Here is a 19,077-nt window from a genome sequence, read left to right as displayed (position 1 = left end):
ATAAGAGTGATCACTGGGGTGGGTGATCACCGGGGGGGAGGCGTTAGAGAGTGGCTGTAGAAGCAGCAAGGAAAATTGATCCCTGGGCAGGGGGGTGATTTCTGGGGCGTGGGAGGGAGTGCAGGGGGGATCGGATGGCGGGGGGGGGGGGGGGGGGGGGGGGGGGGGAGTACTGGAAGGCGGCAGCGGCGGTCAGGAGTCAGCAGGGGCGACAATGAATAGGCGGCAGCGTCGGTAAGGTGGCAGCAGCGGCGGCGGCGATCAGGCAGCGGCGGGTGCAGCGGGCAGGAACCTCACTCTCCAGCTTCCACGGAAGGGATGAAGCTGGAGAGTGATGTCAGACATGATTCACTCCGCCCCTCCACATCTGATTGGAGGGAAAGCGTCACATGGACGCTTTCTCCAATCAGAGCTGGAGGGGGGTGAAACAGGGGGCACAGGAGCGATCGTGGCCACGGGGGGGCAAAGCCACCCCCCCTGGGGTCAACTAGAGGTCCTCACGTACCTGCGGGTCCGGTGACATTTCATTGACCCCGGTCACCGGACCCGCAGGAACGCGATCAAACCATGACGCATACGCTGCGTCATAGGTCGCATTGGCACCGACTTTCATGACGCAGCGTATGCGTCAAAGGTCGTGAAGGGGTTAAGGCTGTCCTTATTTATGCAAACTCATTCATTTTTTTTCTTAATTTCCTTCCTCAAAATTAATTCATTTTGTTTAGCAATTGAATTGTGTAGATTATGGTTGACATTAAGGTGGAAAAAATGATTCTCCTCGGTACTAGTTTTTTTATATGACAAAACTCATCTTAAAGTGAAGCGAATCATAACATTTCCATGTTAAACAGATGTTAGTTTTTTGTTCTTAGATACAGATTGGGAGGATTGTGGTAAATTTCTGCGCTGCTGAATCACTAGAATTCCAGAATTATTAGTACATGTGGCTTTATTATTCATTGAATAATAAAGCCACATGTACTAATAATTCTGGAATTCTAGTGATTCAGCAGCGCAGAAATTTACTACAATCATCCCAATCTGTATCTAACGGCTGGTCCTTCCTGGACTCGTGGATCTGCTGCAGCGAATCCTTTCAATGCTTCAACTCAGCTACATCTGGTGAGTGCAATCCTATGGATTAACCTTTTAACCTTCTCAGATAAGACAATATTTGCACTCTTTCCTTTAACAGTTTTCATAGTTTTTTGTTCTTGCAATATACTGACCAAGCTCTTTAACAAGTAGGGAAATCAGTCCATCATCCACATAAATCTTGCTGCCAGGTTGCACTACTTTGGTAAGATTCTTGTAATCAACCCATAAAACATTTTCATCACAATTTTCCTGGTAGGCATCATCAAGGGTCACTTTTAGGATTGCTCCTTTCTTCAATTCAACCTCTGCGGTACCACTCTACAAAAAGAGAATTAGACAATTTACAATCCACAAGTCACATATTAAAAGATACAAAAGATAAACTGATCACTAGATTCCTACTGCATGGAAACAAGGGAAGCGGGAGTGAGCCAGGCTCAGCTGGAGCAAGAAGAGCAGTCAGCCAATAACGAGTGGGGGAGGCCCACGCCAAACTAGTCAGTTATAAAAAACAAAACAAAAAAAAACAACACTATCAAAAAGGAATTAAAATTACAAACACTCAAACAATATTATAGTGATATTAGCACTGATCAGCCATAGGCTTAAAACTGCAGGCCTAATAGTTTGTATGTTCCCCCTCATGTGCACAGTTTCACATATTCCTGAACAAACTGATGTTGCAAGGCGCATTATGCTACTGAAAGGGGCACTGTCATTAAAGGGAATCTGTCACTACATTTGACCCATCTAAACTTAATATGGGCATACAGGCTGAAGAAAGCCCTCCCTGTATGTCTAGAGATGAGAAATCATCTTTTATCACTTTATAGAATTGGCCTCTTCCAGGCTCTGGGGAGGACACTGCCTGGAAGTTAAGCTCTGGAGGCCGAGTTATTTTACATGAAGGGGGAGTTACCAGTGAGACAAGTACGGTAACTAAAAGGAGAAATGAAAATGTATCTTCTTGAAAACACATTCTTTGCTTCTCTCTGAGCTGTGCTGTATTGTAACAATATTGCAGCCCTGTCTGCCTGTGAGATAGAAGCTGAGAGGAACCTGCAGATGTGTCAGGTATAAATCACACACAGCTCTGCAGGGAGATCAGAGAGCGGCCATTACACTGGACTCTCCTCACCATTCTATAGACTGTATGCCCATATTAATAGTTTAGATAAAGCAAATCTGTCACCACATTTAACCTAAGGAATGAGTGTAGGTATCTAATTCAATGTTTCTTAGCGTATCCATTTACTTTCTTGCATCAATCCCATAGTAAATTCTGATGTGACCAAACCTGTGTGATCTAAAACAGGGGTGGGGAACCTCAAGACGATGGCAGTTTACAGCCCTTCATGACCTTTTATCCGGCCCCAGGGCAGATTCCTGGGGACCGCAGTGCTTGGGTGGCAGCTGTAATTTGATGGCCGCCAGCCCATTTATCTATCTATTTTCTCTGTGAGCATGCACACGCAGTGTTCACTACTGAACTCGGGGGCGCGTGCTATGAAAGATTACGTCCTGGCATTGGCATAGCAAGGAATTTTTACCGTCCCCCCAAGGATGATATACATAACCATATGGCCGCCCTTGGCAAGAGAAAAAAAAAAAAAGGATTCCCCACTCCTGATCTAAAATTAAAGATTATTCATTAAACCAGGCAACTTTTTTAATCATCGTGGTCCTGTTTCATGCTCCCTGTAAACACTTTCTACAGTGGACAGTGTCACCATTGGCACACGGATCAGTCTACAACTACACAACTTTTTCTCAGCTTGGTATTCTGTTTCCTATAGTACATTTTTAGTGAGAATACTAGTCTTCACTCCTCATGTTCATCATTGACCCTTGGTTGCCCACGATCGTGTTGCTGGTTCAACAGTTGTCCTGGCTTCAACCAATTTTGTTAGCTACTAACTACTGCATACATGTTCATTAGTTCTTACATTTTGAAGGTGCTCTCTATCCCAGTTCCTTAGCCATCATAATTTGGCCCTTGCTAAAGTTGCTTCAACCCTTTCACGACCTTGGACGTATAGATACATCCAAGGTAGTGTTCCTGTCTTTAATGCAAGCTCTGCATACGACAGCTGATCTAATCAGCTGTCATGTGCCTCTAATAGCAGCGGGTGGATCCGAGATCCACCTACGGATGTTAACCAGTTAAATGCTGCTGTCAATAACTGACAGTGGCAGTTAACATGAGCTGCCCGGAACAGTTTCAATTCACGCCCATCAGCGCCCCTGACACGTGATCGCGGATTGGCATGACAGCAGGGGATCTCTGCAGAAGACCACCGTGCCTGTCAGTGTGAATCTCCTATGAACAAACTGATTTTTGCTACATATATCACAGTGCTGAAGCACTGCTATGTGTAGCACAGTCTCATAAGGGGACTATTAAAGCCAGAAAAAAAAAAAAAAATAGGGATTTTTGTGTACTCACCGTAAAATCCTTTTCTCCGAGCCACTCATTGGGGGACACAGGACCGTGGGTGTATGCTGCTGCCACTAGGAGGCTGCCACTAAGTAATACAAAAAGGGTTACCATAGCTCCTCCTCTGCAGTATACACCGCCCACTCGCTCCGGATAATACCAGTTCGTAGCAAAGCAGTAGGAGATTAACAAAATTTAACCGTAGTAACAACATGTCAGAGACTAAAAACACTCATCATAGGCAACAAGCCAAAACAGGAGTGGGTGCTGTGTCCCCCCAATGAGTGGCTCGGAGAAAAGGATTTTACGGTGAATACACAAAAATCCCTATTTCTCCATCGCTACATTGGGGGACACAGGACCGTGGGACGTCCAAAAGCAGTCCCTGGGCGGGAAATAACTACCCAACAGTGTAAACTTATGGCACCTGCTGTCTACAGGTGCGCTACCGCTGCCTGCAGAATAAGCCTACCCAGGCTTGCATCTGAAGATGCCCGAGTATGGACATTGTAATGCTTTGAAAAGGTGTGCAGGCTAGACCAGGTCACAGCTTTGGAAACCTGCTCTGCAGACGCTTGATTCCGAATGACCCAGGAAGCACCCACCGACCGAGTGGAGTGTGCCCTGAGGCCCGCAGGGATAGGCTTGCCTCTGACGCGGTAAGCCTCTACACTAGTCGACCGAATCCATCTGGCGATTGTCGACTTAGAAGCGTCCAGTCCTTTCCGGTATCCCGCCGGGAGCACGAACAGAGCATCAGTCTGTCGAAAAGGTGCTGTCCTAGACACGTACTTCCTGAGAGCTCTGACAAGATCCAGGGAGTGAAGAGCCTTCTCCACGCGGTACGTTGGAGCAGGACAAAATGACGGAAGTACGATATCCTCGTTAAGGTGGAAGGAAGACACCACCTTTGGGAGGAAAATAGGGGACGGTCTGAGGACCACCTTGTCCCGGTGGAAAGTAAGGAACTGCGTCCGACAGGAAAGAGCAGCCAACTCAGACTCGTCTGATCGAGGTAATCGCGACGAGAAAGGCCACCTTCCATGAAAAGGAGAGGTAGAGAGATGTCCTTCAACGGCTCGAAGGGAGATTCCTGCAGGACACCTTGGACCAGATTAAGGTCCCAAGCTTCTAGAGGCACATTGTAGGGATTCACCACGTGAGAGACTCCCTGAAAGAACGTTCTGACCTGAGGTTTGGAAGCGATTTTTCGTTGAAAAAGGACTGACAAGGCCAAGACCTGCCCTTTAAAAGGGAACTCGGCGAAAGCCCCAAGTCCAGACCGTATTGGAGGAAATCCAGGATGGTAGGGATGTTGAAAACCAACAGAGGGCGACCTCTGCGTCTGCACCATTCAAAGAAGATCTTCCAGGTACGATGGTAGATGCGTGATGACACCGGCTTTCGGGCATTGATCAAAGTGGAAACTACCTCACCGGAAAAACCTGCTTGTGTTAGAACCCATGATTCAACGGCCAAGCCGTCAAACACAGGGCCCCTGAGTTCTGGTGGTAGATTGGGCCCTGAGAAAGTAGATCTGGATGATCTGGTAGGCGCCAAGGAACATCTGCGATGAGTTGGACCAGCTCTGCATACCACGCCTGGCGAGGCCAATCCGGGGCAATGAGAATTACCGGGACACCCTCTGCCCTGATCTTCCTGATGACTCTGGGAAGAAGGGGGGGGGGGGGGGGGTTTGGGGAACAGGTAAGGAAGGGGAAACTGACTCCAAGGAAGGACTAGCGCATCCGCCCCGATTGCTCTCGGGTCCCGAGACCGGGCCACAAACTGAGGTACCTTGGCATTGAACCAGGAAGCCATCAAGTCTACGTCCGGAGTACCCCAACGAAGGCAGATTTGTTGGAATATGTCCTGATGGAGAGACCACTCTCCTGAGGCAAGACCTTGCCGGCATTGTCCGACTGGATACGGATGGGGCAGCCTGCTAGGAGATGATGGAACCGCTTTAGGGACAGCTGAATCGCACGTATCTCCAGGATATTGATTGGAAGGCGAGAGTCGCGATGAGTCCAGGTTCACTGCGCAGCGTGATGGCGAAAGACCGCTACCCAGCCGAGGAGGAAGGACCTCCCTTGGAGAAGAGAGGTTCGGAGCATCGACCATTGGAGTGTCTGCTTGACCCGAGGAGAGAGAGGACACAGTCAGTCAAAGGAAAATGGACTCCCCTCCCATGCGTCCTGCAGAGCATGCTGGAGGAGACGGAGGTGTAGTTGCGCAAATGGAATCGCCTCCATTGCTGCCACCGTCTTCCCAAGAATCCTCATGCCGAAACGGATGGAACAGGGAGACAGCTGGAGAAGCTTCCAGACCCCCTGTTGAAGAGCCAGGACCTTGTCCAGAGGAAGAAGCACCAACCCTAGGGAGGTGTCCAGGGTCATGCCCAGGAAGGAGATCCGTTGGGCTGGAACAGGAGATTACTTTTCTAAATTGACCAACCAGCCCAGCCGAGAAAGAATATCTAAGGAAATGCGGATGCACTCCTCGCAGGCTTGGAAAGATGGGCCTTTGACCAGTAAGTCGTCAAGGTAGGGAAGCACGACTAGACCCCGAGTAAGCAGAATGGCCATGACCGCCGCCATGATCTTTGTGAAAACTCTGGGGGCGGTGGCGAGGCTGAAAGGCAAGGCCGTGAACTGAAAATGTTCCTCTCCGACGGCGAAGCGAAGAAACCTTTGGTGAGGTGGGAAGATTGGGATGTGGAGGTACACATCCCGGATGTCGATGGATGCCAAGAATTCGCCTTGTTCCATTGAGGCAATGACGGAACGGAGGGATTCCATCCTGAAATAACGGACTTTGACAAATCTGTTCAAGAGCTTTAGGTCCAGGATGGGCCTGACTGTTCCATCCAATTTGAGGACCATAAACAGATTCGAATAAAAACCGCGGAACCTTTCAGGGACAATAACTCCGTTAGGGGGGGGAGGGCATGGAAAAATCGATTTTGTGACCGAAGGACACCAGATCCCTGACCCACTCGTCATGAACGACTGCGAGGCAGACATCAGACTCAGGTTCAGAGTCCTGGTCGGAAGAGGTGCCTGGGGAGTAAGAGCAGGAAGCGGAGCTAACGCACGCCGAGGCACCAGAGAGCCTGGGGGACGAGCTTTGGACGCGCTTCCTAGATGGCCGCTTGTGCTTAGAATGAGAGCGGCCCCTGCAGGTTGAAGATTCCGCAGCCGTAGGGGAAGTTTCCTGAATAGGCGGACTAGTGGTCCTGCTCCTGGTTGGATCCTGGAGGGACTCGATAGCTTTAGTCAAAGATTGTGAAACTGACAAAGCCCATTCAGGGGGACTGGTCACCGCGGACTCCTTTGCGGCGGGGGGCTCCTGAGCGCATTTAGGGTCACAAGCATTACAGAGCGGAGCAGTATGCCTGCTTGGTAGCGCAGCCTGACAGGAGGTGCAAGAAGTGAAAAACACCATATGTGTTTTTGCAGACTTTTTGGAGGTTTAGGCAAAGACATGTTGTCCGTTAACCTCCGTGCAGGGCTGATGTGGGGCACTTGTGCAGCTAATAAAGCGGAGCACTATGTGCAGGAGTAGAAGGGCCTGTGTCAGTGTGCAGCGCACCTACCCAGGTCCTGTGTCCTGTTGCCGTGCTGTGACAGGGAGGAGAAGGTGCTCCTGAAGCTCCTCCTATCCAAGATGGCCACCGAGAGTATGTGGAGCGCTTCTCGTACTGTGCGAGAAGCGCTAACCCGGTGGGCGGGCCCTCGCGCGTGTCGGGCGCTGTGGGCGTAGAGGCGGCCTAGCTGGGGCCTGAAGCCGGGGACTAAATTAGCGGTGCCCGGCCACAATATGCGGCCGAGCTCGCGGTGCGCTCGGGAGCTCCCCCACCCCTGCCAGACTCACCGCTGATGCTCCACTTTAGGCGAGGTATGGGGGGAGATGCAGTAACCCTCGATCCGCCGCCCTCTTGATGAGGAAGTGGAGAGGGACTGAGGAGCTCCATGCAGCACCGCTGTTCTTCAGTAGTGGTGCAGAGGGAGGGCGGCCGGACTGTGCCCATGGAAGGTGGCCTCTGTGTATCCTAAGGGTTCACTCCCCTAGGATTTCATAGGGCTAGTTCTCGTCCGAACATCCCACGTCGCAGGAGGGGGAACGGGGAGTAAACTTGCCGTGCTCGCCTGTTGATGTTTTGGGGGAGATCGGCTCCCTTAAAAAGGGTCCGTCACCACATCATCCTCTTGCGCAAAGTTAAAAATAAAATAAAAAATAGAAACGTCTGGAGAAAAACAGATGCAGTGTGCCTCCTACGGACACTAAGCAAGAACTGGTATTATCCGGAGCTAGTGGGCGGTGTATACTGCAGAGGAGGAGCTAACCCTTTTTGTATTACTTAGTGTCAGCCTCCTAGTTGCAGCAGCATACACCCACGGTCCTGTGTCCCCCAATGTGGCGATGGAGAAAACACAATAACACACACCACAAAGTTCAAGTCACCCCCCCTTTACCCTATTAACCCCTTCCCGCTGCGGCCCTTTTTCATTTTTGTGTTTTCGTTTTTTGCTCCCCTCCTTCCCAGAGCCATAACCTTTTTATTTTTCCGTCAATATGGTCATGTGAGGGCTTACTTTTTGCGGGACGAGTTGTACTTTTGAGTGACAGCATTGGTTTTACCATGTCTTGTACTAGAAAACGGGAAAAAAATTCCAAGTGCGGTGAAATTGCAAAAAAAAGTGCAATCCCACACTTGTTTTTTGATTACCTTTTTTGCTAGCTTCACTAAATGCTAAAACTGACCTGCCATTATGATTCTCCAGGTCATTACGAGTTCATAGACACCATGTCTGTGTTTTTTATCTAAGTGGTGGAAAAAAAATTCAAAACTTTGCTAAAAAAAAAAAAAAAAAAAAAAAAAAAAAGCGCCATTTTCCGATAGCGTCTCAAATTTTCGTGATCTGGGGTCGCGTCAGGGTTTATTTTTTGCGTGCCGAGCTGACGTTTTTAATGATACCACTTTTGTGCAGATACGTTCTTTTGATCGCCCGTTATTGCATTTTAATGCAATGTCGTGGCGACCCAAAAAAATGTAATTCTGGCGTTTCGAATCTTTTTCTCGCTACGCCGTTTAGTGATCAGGTTAATGCTTTCTTTTATTGATAGATCGGGCGATTCCAAATATGTGTAGGTTTGATTTTTTTTTTTATTATTGTTTTATTTTGGATGGGGCGAAAGGGGGGCGATTTAAACTTATTTTTATTTTTTTTCATATTTTTAATAACATTTTTTTTTTTTTTTTACTTTTGCCATGCTTTAATAGCCTCCATGGGAGGCTAGAAGCTGGCACCACTCGATCGGCTCTGCTACATAGCAGCGATCATCAGATCGCTGCTATGTAGCTGAAATGCAGGCTTGCTATGAGCGCCGACCACAGGGGGGCGCTCACAGCAGGCCGGCATCAGTAACCATAGAGGTCTCAAGGACCTCTATGGTTACCATCCTGAAGCATCGCCGACCCCCGTTCATGTTAAGGGGGTCGGCGATGCGCTCATTTCCGGCCGCGCGGCCGGAAGCGCTGGTTAAATGCCGCCGTCAGCGTTTGACAGCGGTATTTAGCAGGTTAATAGCGGCGGGTGAATCGCGATTTCAACCGCTGCTATTGCGCGCACATGTCAGCTGTTCAAAACAGCTGACATGTCGCGACTTTGATGTGGGCTCACCGCCGGAGCCCACATCAAAGCAGGGGACCCGACATGCGCCGTACTAGTACTGCGCATGTCGGGAAGGGGTTAAAAATGAAACAAAAAAACATGTTTGGCATTGCTGCGGTCAGAAATGTCCAATGAAAATATAAAATAATCAGTCCGGTAAACTGCATAACATTGCAAATTACAACATTGCAACAACGTGCGATCAAAACATTGCATCTGCCCCAAAATGGTATCAATAAAAACATCAGCTCAGCCAGCCTCAGACCCTGAAAAATGGATGACGCTACGAGTCTCAGTAAATGATGACATAAGCAAAAAATTTCTCTTACAAATTTCGGATATTTTGTTTTTCTCCATCACATAAATAAAAAAAGAACCTATACATTTTTGGTATCTGCATAATCATTCTGACCTGTGGAATCATACTGTCAGGTCAGTTTTAGCCTTTAGTGAACATGGTAAACAAAAAACAATTGTGGAATTGCACACTTTTTTGCAATTTCACCACACCTGGAATTTTTTCCCCTGTATTCCAGTAAGCTATATGGTAAAATCAATGGTCTCATTCAAAAGTACAACTCACCACGCAAAAAAACAAGCCCCATACGGCTATATTGACTGATAAAACAGTTATGGTTCGGAGAAGAAGTGGAGCAAAAAATGAAATAAAGATGGAAAAAAAATTGCATGGCCGTGAAGGGGGTTAATATTTACACTGATCATTTATCCAGCTTCCAATACAATACCTTCAGGAATATAGGGTTTCATTGTGTTTGCTTAATATATCCCAGTCCCTTAAACAGATGCCATTGTTAAAAGAATCAATGTTATTCACTTCACTCATCAGTAGTTTTACCTACTTCCTGACTGTGCTATACTTGTATATCAAAAGTCTGGAGGGAGTGCATAGCGAGATCTGGAACGGAGGCCACTTCACTGGTGTGATACACAGCTGACAACCACCTGCAACTACTACGATTGGAGAGAATGGCAATCCTGACATTGTAAGCCCTTAGATGCAACAGTCTTTATTGACCACAGCATCCAATCAGACAATAGAAATGCAGGATGCCAATAGGTTGTTATGGTGGTGGGGTGGATGAGGCATACAAAGTTTAAAGCACAACTGTTTTTTTTTTTTGTTTTTTTTACATTTCACGAGTGGGATCACTAATGAATGCTCCCTGAAGTGACTAAAATACTTACCATCTGCAGTCTTCCGTTCTCCCCGCCACCGCTACAGTTCTGTTCCCTGATCATGTGACAACAGTTAATGAATGGTCCAAGTCAGACTGACTGGACAAGCAGCTCTCAACGCAAGTCTACTTGTTCTGGCTTTCATACGTAAACAATAGAGTGATCTGGCAGGTAATAACTAAAAAAAAGATGTCCAGAGCGGCGCCAAGAATAAAAGACGGCGGCTGGTAAGTATTTTACTGTGGGCAGGGAACATGCATTCGTGATACCAGTACAGCGGTTAAATTAAAATGCCAGAGTTGTGGTTTAAACATGGGATTAAAAAAAAACACGAAAAAAAAACACTATTGTGCAAAAGTTTTAGGCATGTGTGGAAAAATGCTGCAGAGTAAGAATGCTTTCAAAGTGTTATTTTTATAAATTAAGAAAATGCAAAGTGAATGAACAAAAGAGAAATTAAATAAATAAAAAAAAAAAAAAAAAAAAAAAAAAAAAAACAATATTTGGTGTGATCACCTTGTGTCTTCAAAAACACCATCAATTCTCTTATTTACACAGGCAGTCACAAGGTAGATACACTGCAACAGCAAGATCTCTCCCAGGCAAAGATTTCAGAGAAGACATTGCTGTTCAAGCTCATCTGAAGAAGCACCAAGTAATAGGCAATAATGAGGACTATAGATGTAGCGGTTGGCCAAAATAAAAAGATGAAAGAAATGATTACTCCCCTTTGAAATTGGAAGCTGTTCAATAGTGCCATCAGCTCAGAACTGGCAGCAACCAGTGGTACCCAGCTTCACGCATCTATCATTTAGATAAGTCAGTCCAGAAGTGGTCTTCAGGGAAGAATTGTGGCTAAAAACCTTCTGACACGGAAACAAGGACATATCAGTAAATGAGCTGGGAATTTTGTCAGAATTAATGTTTTGCTTGTTGCTGAGAAATACTGGCAGATACTTATCCATTATACAATACCATCATGGAGGCATCAGATTGGCTCTAAATTTTATTCTGCAGCAGGACAACTCCAAGCATACAGTCAGTCATTAAGTAAAATCCTTGAGAGCAAAGAATAAAGAGTGCTGCAATTAATGATATGGCGGCCACAGCTGTCTGGGCATACTTTAAGAGGGAGAAGGATTAGGGCAAACCTATATCGAGAGAAGATCTGTGATTATTTCTCCATGATGGGAATAATTTTACCTGCTGTGTTCCTTCAAAAAACTGTACATGTGTACCTAGGAGAATTGATGCGGTTCTGAAAGCAAAGGGTGGCCATTCCAAATATCGATTTGATTTACACTTCACTTTTGTTCATTCACTTTGCATTAGGTTAATAAAATCAATAAATATAATATGATATATATATATATATTTTTTTTTTAAACTCCCTTTTCAAGCAATTTTGGTCAACATGGTAACAAACTACAGCTCTTCCTTCGAAATACAAGCCTTCACCACAAATCCATTAATGAAGCACACAACTTGACATGCAATAAAGCAATCCCTCACAGAACTATTTTGACAAAAATAGTTATTGCTTCTGAAAAGTTGGGATCAAAAAAAGAAAAACTGTTTGCAGATGGAAGAGGTTAAGATTATTGGTGAAGTTCTTGCATTTTGAGAATTGAGGAGATGAAATCATAGACCATCAGTGTTCCCTTCTTAACGATCCATCACATATCCAGTCATCATTTTGAGTGAAGCTTTGCAGGTTTGGTAAAAGAGTGAAAATGAGAATACTTACTCCTTTGATAAGCCCAGTGCGAATTTCTGGTCCTTTGGTGTCTAATGCGACAGCCACTGGCCTATACAAAATGGGGTTAGAAGCAAAGCTCTCTGTGGCCGCGCGAACATTTGTGATGGTGTCTGCGTGGTACTAGGAAAAACAAAAAACAAACAATAAAACTGTAATTTAATATTTACTTCTTAAGTAAAGGCATTTAGTAGACATGCATATTATACATGGATAGTTGAGAACAGAAAGCTTTTGTGGACACTAACACGGAATTAGATAAAGACACCAGCTGCCTCTGTGCACATGGCATATCAGAACACCCAACCCTTACACTGCTGCCAAGTGTTCTACAGAAAAAAAAAAAAAAGGAAAAACTAGAGAGGGTATGTTAAACATTTAAAAGGGGTTGCCTGGTTTAAAAAAATAAATAAATATCAATAAAGTCTGTAGTCACTTGTGACTGCAGACTTATGAACCCCTCCACCTCCCCCAGCACACGCACTGCTGCAGGGATTCACCGGTTTCAGACCCAGGAATGGAGGGTATGTGCATGTGTGTGTATATATATATATATATATATATATATATATATATATATATATATATATATATATATATATATATATATACACATATATACATATATACATATACATACACATATACATACACATATAATACATGCCAATGGGCGAGAAGAAATAAATTTATTGGCAGCAGGCAGAGTATGTCATATGATAACTGAGCAACACATGAAGATATGATATACCAATCCAAGTGTAGAGTATAGGCAAAACAATACTGATTAAATGCTAAAATGCCTAGTGTCTATATAAGGAGGAGACCTCTGAGTGTTGCCAATACATTACAGTGCAAACAGCTATGCTGCAAGTTTTAAACCATAATTTACTTGTAAAGAAGCGATGATGCCACATCCCCAACGCGCGTTTCGGCAGCGTGCCTTTGTCAGGGGGAGCGCCCCTTGCTCCATACACTTGTATTGAGCCAAGCCTGCACCCCGACCAGTGATGCGACTGGCCAATGGGTGCGTCCGACTAGAGGATGCAGCCTCGCTCTATACTAGTGTATGGAGAGCAAGTCCTTGCCCACTGGCCGGGGGTATGTATAACTCATACATACCCCCATTCCTGGGTCTGTGCGTGCACTGGGGGATTCATAAGTTTGCAGTCACAGGGTCCAGACAACCACTTTAATATTAAAGGAAAAAAAATAAACATAGCTAGTTTCACTTATCCACTCCCAAATATTCTATTTTTACCGCAAACAGCTGCAAAGAGCAGACTGAATTACGCCTGTGACCTTCTACTACTGTAGTGGAGACATGCACAAGCCTAACCTCATGTGTTCCATGGGAAAAGTTCAGACGAGCGACGTTCATTCCAGATTTTATCATCTCTTTAAGTATGTCCACTGAGCGAGAAGCTGGGCCTAAAAAGGAACGAAAAAAAAAGCTAAGCGCAGAATAAAAGTTGGAGCTACAATTCTCAGTCTTTTCAAATTGTAAATTTAAGACTCAAACACAGCCATCTTCTGAACATCGTGCACATCCTAGAAAATAAACAACATCTTCACAACATAAGATAAGCAAGTTAAAAAATAAAAAAAACAACAAGCAATGCCATCTGAAGTGATCCCAGTAACTTACCAATGGTGCAGATAATGCCAGTATTTCGTGCTACTATGGGCTCAGAGTCAATGTCCAGTCGGCACATGTGCTCCAAGAAGGTGTCTGCCATTGCAGCATGCAGCTGTTGTGTCTGGATGAAGGCACTGCCGGCCTCGGATGCGTGGGATTTTGACATGGTGACCTGCACAAAGAAAATAGATAAGGATGGTCACCCGCATAACAGATCAGCAATCTATGCAGTGCGGCAACAGAAAGAGGAGAATGGGTAGATGACAAAACATGGCCTCATTCTCACGGTATGAAATCACAAAGCTGAAATATGGGTCATGTACATGTCAATATCATGTTCCACTGGGTGCCAAATGGTTTCAAATTTTTCCATCCATTTTCCATTAGACCCAAGCTGTTCCTGAGAACCTGCACATATTAGGTATCCACATACCTGGAGAAGTCAATCAACAGGTTTTTTTGGTGTGAGGAAAAAATAAAAAAATTAATATCCTGCTGGACAACAACCATGCAGCCTGCCATCTAGATGTAGCAGATAGACCCATCATGGGACAAATGGATTATCTTCTCTGCGTAAGGGTACCGTCACACATTGAAATTTTCATCGCTGCGACGGCACGATTCGTGACGTCGCAGCGATCGTATGGTTATCGCTCCAGCGTCGTAGACTGCGGTCACACGTTGCAATCACGGCGCTGGAGCGATGCCGAAGTCCCCGGGTAACCAGGGTAAACATCGGGTAACTAAGCGCAGGGCCGCGCTTAGTAACCCGATGTTTACCCTGGTTACCAGCGTAAACGTAAAAAAACAAACCGTACATACTCACCCGTCGGTGTCCTTCAGGTTCCTTGCCGTCTGCTTCCTGCTCTGAGTGCAGCCGTACAGTGAGAGCAGAGCGCAGCACCGCTGTGATCTGCTCTCACTTTCCGGCCGGCACTCAGAGCAGGAAGCAGACGGCAAGGGACCTGAAGGACACCGACGGGTGAGTATGTACTGTTTGTTTTTTTACGTTTACGCTGGTAACCAGGGTAAACATCGGGTTACTAAGCGCGGCCCTGCGCTTAGTTACCCGATGTTTACCCTGGTTACAAGCGAAGACATCGCTGGATCGCTGTCACACACAACGATCCAGCGATGTCAGCGGGTGATCAAGCGACGAAAGAAAGTTCCATACGATCTGCTACGACGTACGATTCTCAGCAGGGTGTCTGATCGCAGTAGCGTGTCAGACACTGCGATATCGTAACGATATCGCTAGAACGTCACGAATCGTAACGTCGTAGCGATGGAAATTTCAATGTGTGACAGTACCCTAAGGTGAGGAATATTGTTTATTTTAATTCTTTTGAGGGAGACAATGGCGTCTGTGGAATGGGTAAGGTCGTAAGTATGGTTTCATTAAGATTTATTAAAGGAGTCTTGTCATTCTTTCAATTAAAGGACTTTATTCTGAGTGTGTGTTTTATATAACATGACTATGGGTTTTGTAATGGGGCGGCTTATAGATGCCTCTCCATTACTAACCTCTGGGTCTGAGGTCACCTGACAATACAAAGCCCCCTCAACTATCACCCCACTTGCCACCACTACAGAGCAAGTGGGAAAAGCGAGGCTAAGCACCAGAATTTTAATCATTCATAAAGGTCCATAAATGTCCAAAATTATACTTTTAGGCACTTCCAACAATATTTGTGTGTTGATCTAGCGAGTTCATTAATTATATTTAAATATGTATTACCTGATCTATCCAATTTTGCTAGTGCTCCTTATGGCATATTGAAATCATTATAGTTTAGCAGTGATTATACGGATTTTATTTCTATTTACCCTGAGTGCCACCTTTAAGCGTCCCCTATTGTGACATCTCTACTTTTTTATTATCATGTTTTAATTCACAACAAATAAAGTTATATGGATCTCTTCGGTATTCAACCCATTATTTGGTTCGAATGAAAAATAAACACCAGAACTGGCACATCTTATAGATGCGCTTTTTCTGGGGCTGCTGAGAGCTGATGTTGTTAGCCTACGGGGCAGCATCCATGGCCCCTTCCTAGGCCATTAATATCAGCCCGCAGCTGTCTGCATAGCCTTTACTGGTTATTAATTATATGGGGACCCTATGTCATTTTTTGGGGGGTCCCTCATTTTAATAGTCTGTAAAAGCTAAATTATACAGCTGTGAGCTAATATTAATAGCCTGGGAAGCTACAAGAGTATTACCCCCTTCCCAGGCTATAAACATCGGCCCCCGGCTGTGGGCTTTACCTCTGCTGGTTAAGAAAATTACATGGGAGCCCATGCCATTTTTTTCAGAAAAATAGTATTTTAATAATTAAATACATGTACAGTAAGCAGCATACATACTGTTCTAGTTGTATATGTAACTGATCGCTATAAATCTAGCTATGTGTATATACTGTATGTAATCCATCTCTTCTATGCTGTCGGGTCCTGCAGTGATTTTACAGTACGTGGCTGCTGAATTGCTGGCTTTTCTTCTATGTAATATATATATACACGTGCGTCACTGTCATCTATATATCTATCTATTCTATGTATATATCTATTCTGTTGTAACCGGTCATGCTGTGATTTTACTGTAAGCGGTAGATTTCTAATCGATTTGCATTTGTCCAATTTCATCGCAAGTGGGAATGATCCCTTTAATAGAAAGTGGTAGTCTGAACCAGACCACCAATATTCATTGACACTACATTAACACCTGTGTTTTTATTTTGTTACTATGGGTGTGTTATTTTTAAATAAATTTAAAGGGAACCTGTCATTAGATTTATGCAGCGTGAACCACGGGTAGCATGAATTAGAGCCTGGCTGCACACTTGCAGCCTGGTAGATTTTATTCTGAAACGCTGAGTCATTGCAGTGAAAACGGTTTGTAAGGCCGGCCAAGGACTATAGTGAGAGACCTGACAAGTCTTATGCGGTTCTTGCATGTGTACACAGGCTAGACTTATCAATCGACTGAACGGGAAGGAGCCGGCTGAAAGACACATCAGACTTGTCATAGTTCAGGAACCATCGATCTAGTCAGGTCACCTTTAATAAAGTTAGGCAAGATTTTCTTTAGCACATTAACTCCACTTCTTGTGCGAGATGAAATATCTGTTGCAGTTACTTTTATATAATTAATCATTGAGAGGCATTTGATAACCGAGCCCAGCACCTTACACACACCTGTCAAAAGAGTTATACTGGTAGAATATTCATCTTTCAGTTGTTATTCAAGCGAGTCCAACCAACAGAACCTCCATCGTTAACAAGAAGGAAAATACCACCGCAGTCAGAGGAATTACACTGCCTACCAGACAGTGCCACTCGTGACTACTGGCTATATCTGGTATTGCAGATCAGTCCAGCTCAAGAAGTTGTGCCTTAAAAGAAATCTGTCACCAGGTTTTTGCCACCTAATCTGAAAGTAACAATGTAGAGACAAAGCCAGTTTCCTTAGGCTTCTTTCACACTTCAGTTGTTTGGCGTCAGTCACTTCCGACAGTGACGGATCGACGGATCCGTCACAATTGTTGAGAAAACGGTTCCAACGGATCCGTTTTTTGACGCATCCGTTACTTTGACGGATCCGTTACTTGGGGGTTGTCTGGGAAAAGTATCTACTTTTTGGAGCATGCGCAATTGAAAAAGCGGATTGAGGCGTCGGATCCGCCGAAATGACGGTCGCGACGGATCCGTCGCCCATAGGCGGCCATTCTATGGAATGACGGACACGACAGATCCGCCGCGAACCGTCATTTCGGTGTTGACAAAAAACGTTTCAATGTCCGTCTATGTCTAGACAACATCCGCCAAATTTCGACGGATCCGTCGCATGACGGATGGAACGGACGACCATCCGTCACAAATCCGTCGCCAATGCAAGTCTATGGGAAAATAACGGATCCGCCCAAAAAAAATGACGGATCCGTTATTTGAGGAAACTGGCGGTTTTAGACTGACGCCAAACAACTGAAGTGTGAAAGAGGCCTTAGGTGGATCACTTACCAGGTTACTCGCTGTAGTTTTGATAAAATCACTGTTTTAATCAAGAGATTATCAGTGGAGGAGTAGTAAACCTGCTGACATGTATTCATAACGATTAACATATATTGCCCTAAACTCACTTTTTTTTTTTAGTATAATTAAACTATGGATCCTTCATTGTCCCTACAAGTATAAAAAAAGAAGGAAGATGTCCTATAAAAAGAGTGGTCTGATTGCTTATGTTTAATGTATTGTTTTCTAGTTTCTTGAAAGCAAAGGGTGTGGGGAGAAGAAGAAAAAAAAAAAAAAAAAAAAAAAAAAGCTTTCCCTAAATTTGACACCTACCTATGCCACAGATGTTGACACCCAGAGATATCGATTGTGGCGCCCCCGCTCTCCGTTGGCTCTCCCTGCTAGGCCTTGACACATCTAAAGCCAGATTACACATGAATAGTGGGGTATATTACATAAGCACATAATTTAAATGCTTGTGTGGTGCAAGCGTGCAATCAATGGTGTCACCGTAGGACTTCAGATATATATATATAGATATATAAATAAGTGCAGTTATTGGTGTAATATATGTCAGAATCTGTCTAAAAACATAATGCATGCAGAGACAATTGAGACCGGATCTATGCGATTAATATTCAATGGCCTGTGTTATTAGGGTGCCAACCTCCGCAGCCTAGGTAAGTGTTAAGTTCAGGGAAAAGCGGGACAGATTGCAACCCACTATGCTATGGTGGTTTCTGTAAATTTGGGCAAAGTTTGACATACTGAACTGTATAATGATATCTTAATCATGTCATTTCCTCTTATTTTTCTGAAGGCTTAGCTATTGTATATCATCTTTACTGACCTATTGTAGATAGGTTAGGGGCATACCAGGGACAGCCGATGAGGAGCAGGGGAGCCACAATCAACATGTTAGGGTGCCAACCTCTGCAGCACAGTTCCTTTCCCCCACCCTCCCCTCCAGAAACTAAAAAACTATACACTAAACGGAACCAATCGGACCACTCTTCGCTGGACATCTTCCTTCCTTTTTTATAATTGTAGGGACACTTAAGGAAGGCGTCTTATATTACATCCTATATTATGTGGTCTTTTATTTGTGGTGTGCTGGTACTATATAGGTGATTTTAATTACACTAATAAAAAGTAATATTAGGGGGGGGAATATATGTTAACTGCTTTGATACCCTCAAAGAAAATTGTAATTGTAAGGCCATGTATTCACAATCATAAGCTCTGTATGACCCCATGACTG

General features: G+C 44.8%; 1 protein-coding gene across 5 annotated transcripts in view; it reads right to left on the bottom strand.

Moving 5' to 3' along the window:
• PKM (pyruvate kinase M1/2) overlaps positions 1-19,077 on the bottom strand; it is a 61,416-nt gene that overhangs the window by 34,994 nt on the left and 7,345 nt on the right. For all 5 annotated transcript variants that reach the window (XR_013215690.1, XM_077264159.1, XM_077264161.1 and 2 more), the window contains exons 2-5: positions 13,815-13,977; positions 13,506-13,597; positions 12,158-12,289; positions 1,230-1,416 (exon numbers count right to left, since the gene is read on the bottom strand). Coding sequence is in view for 4 of the 5 variants with exons in the window: in XM_077264158.1 (XP_077120273.1) it covers positions 1,230-1,416; positions 12,158-12,289; positions 13,506-13,597; positions 13,815-13,977 (574 nt within the window). In the remaining variant the exon portion in view is untranslated. The remainder of the gene's footprint in view (positions 1-1,229; positions 1,417-12,157; positions 12,290-13,505; positions 13,598-13,814; positions 13,978-19,077) is intronic.

The sequence above is a fragment of the Ranitomeya variabilis genome, chromosome 5 (assembly GCF_051348905.1).
Source record: "Ranitomeya variabilis isolate aRanVar5 chromosome 5, aRanVar5.hap1, whole genome shotgun sequence".
NCBI classification, from domain to species: Eukaryota; Metazoa; Chordata; class Amphibia; order Anura; family Dendrobatidae; genus Ranitomeya; species Ranitomeya variabilis.
Note: the sequence above shows the minus strand (reverse complement) of the source record. Positions and strands in the feature narration are given on the sequence as shown.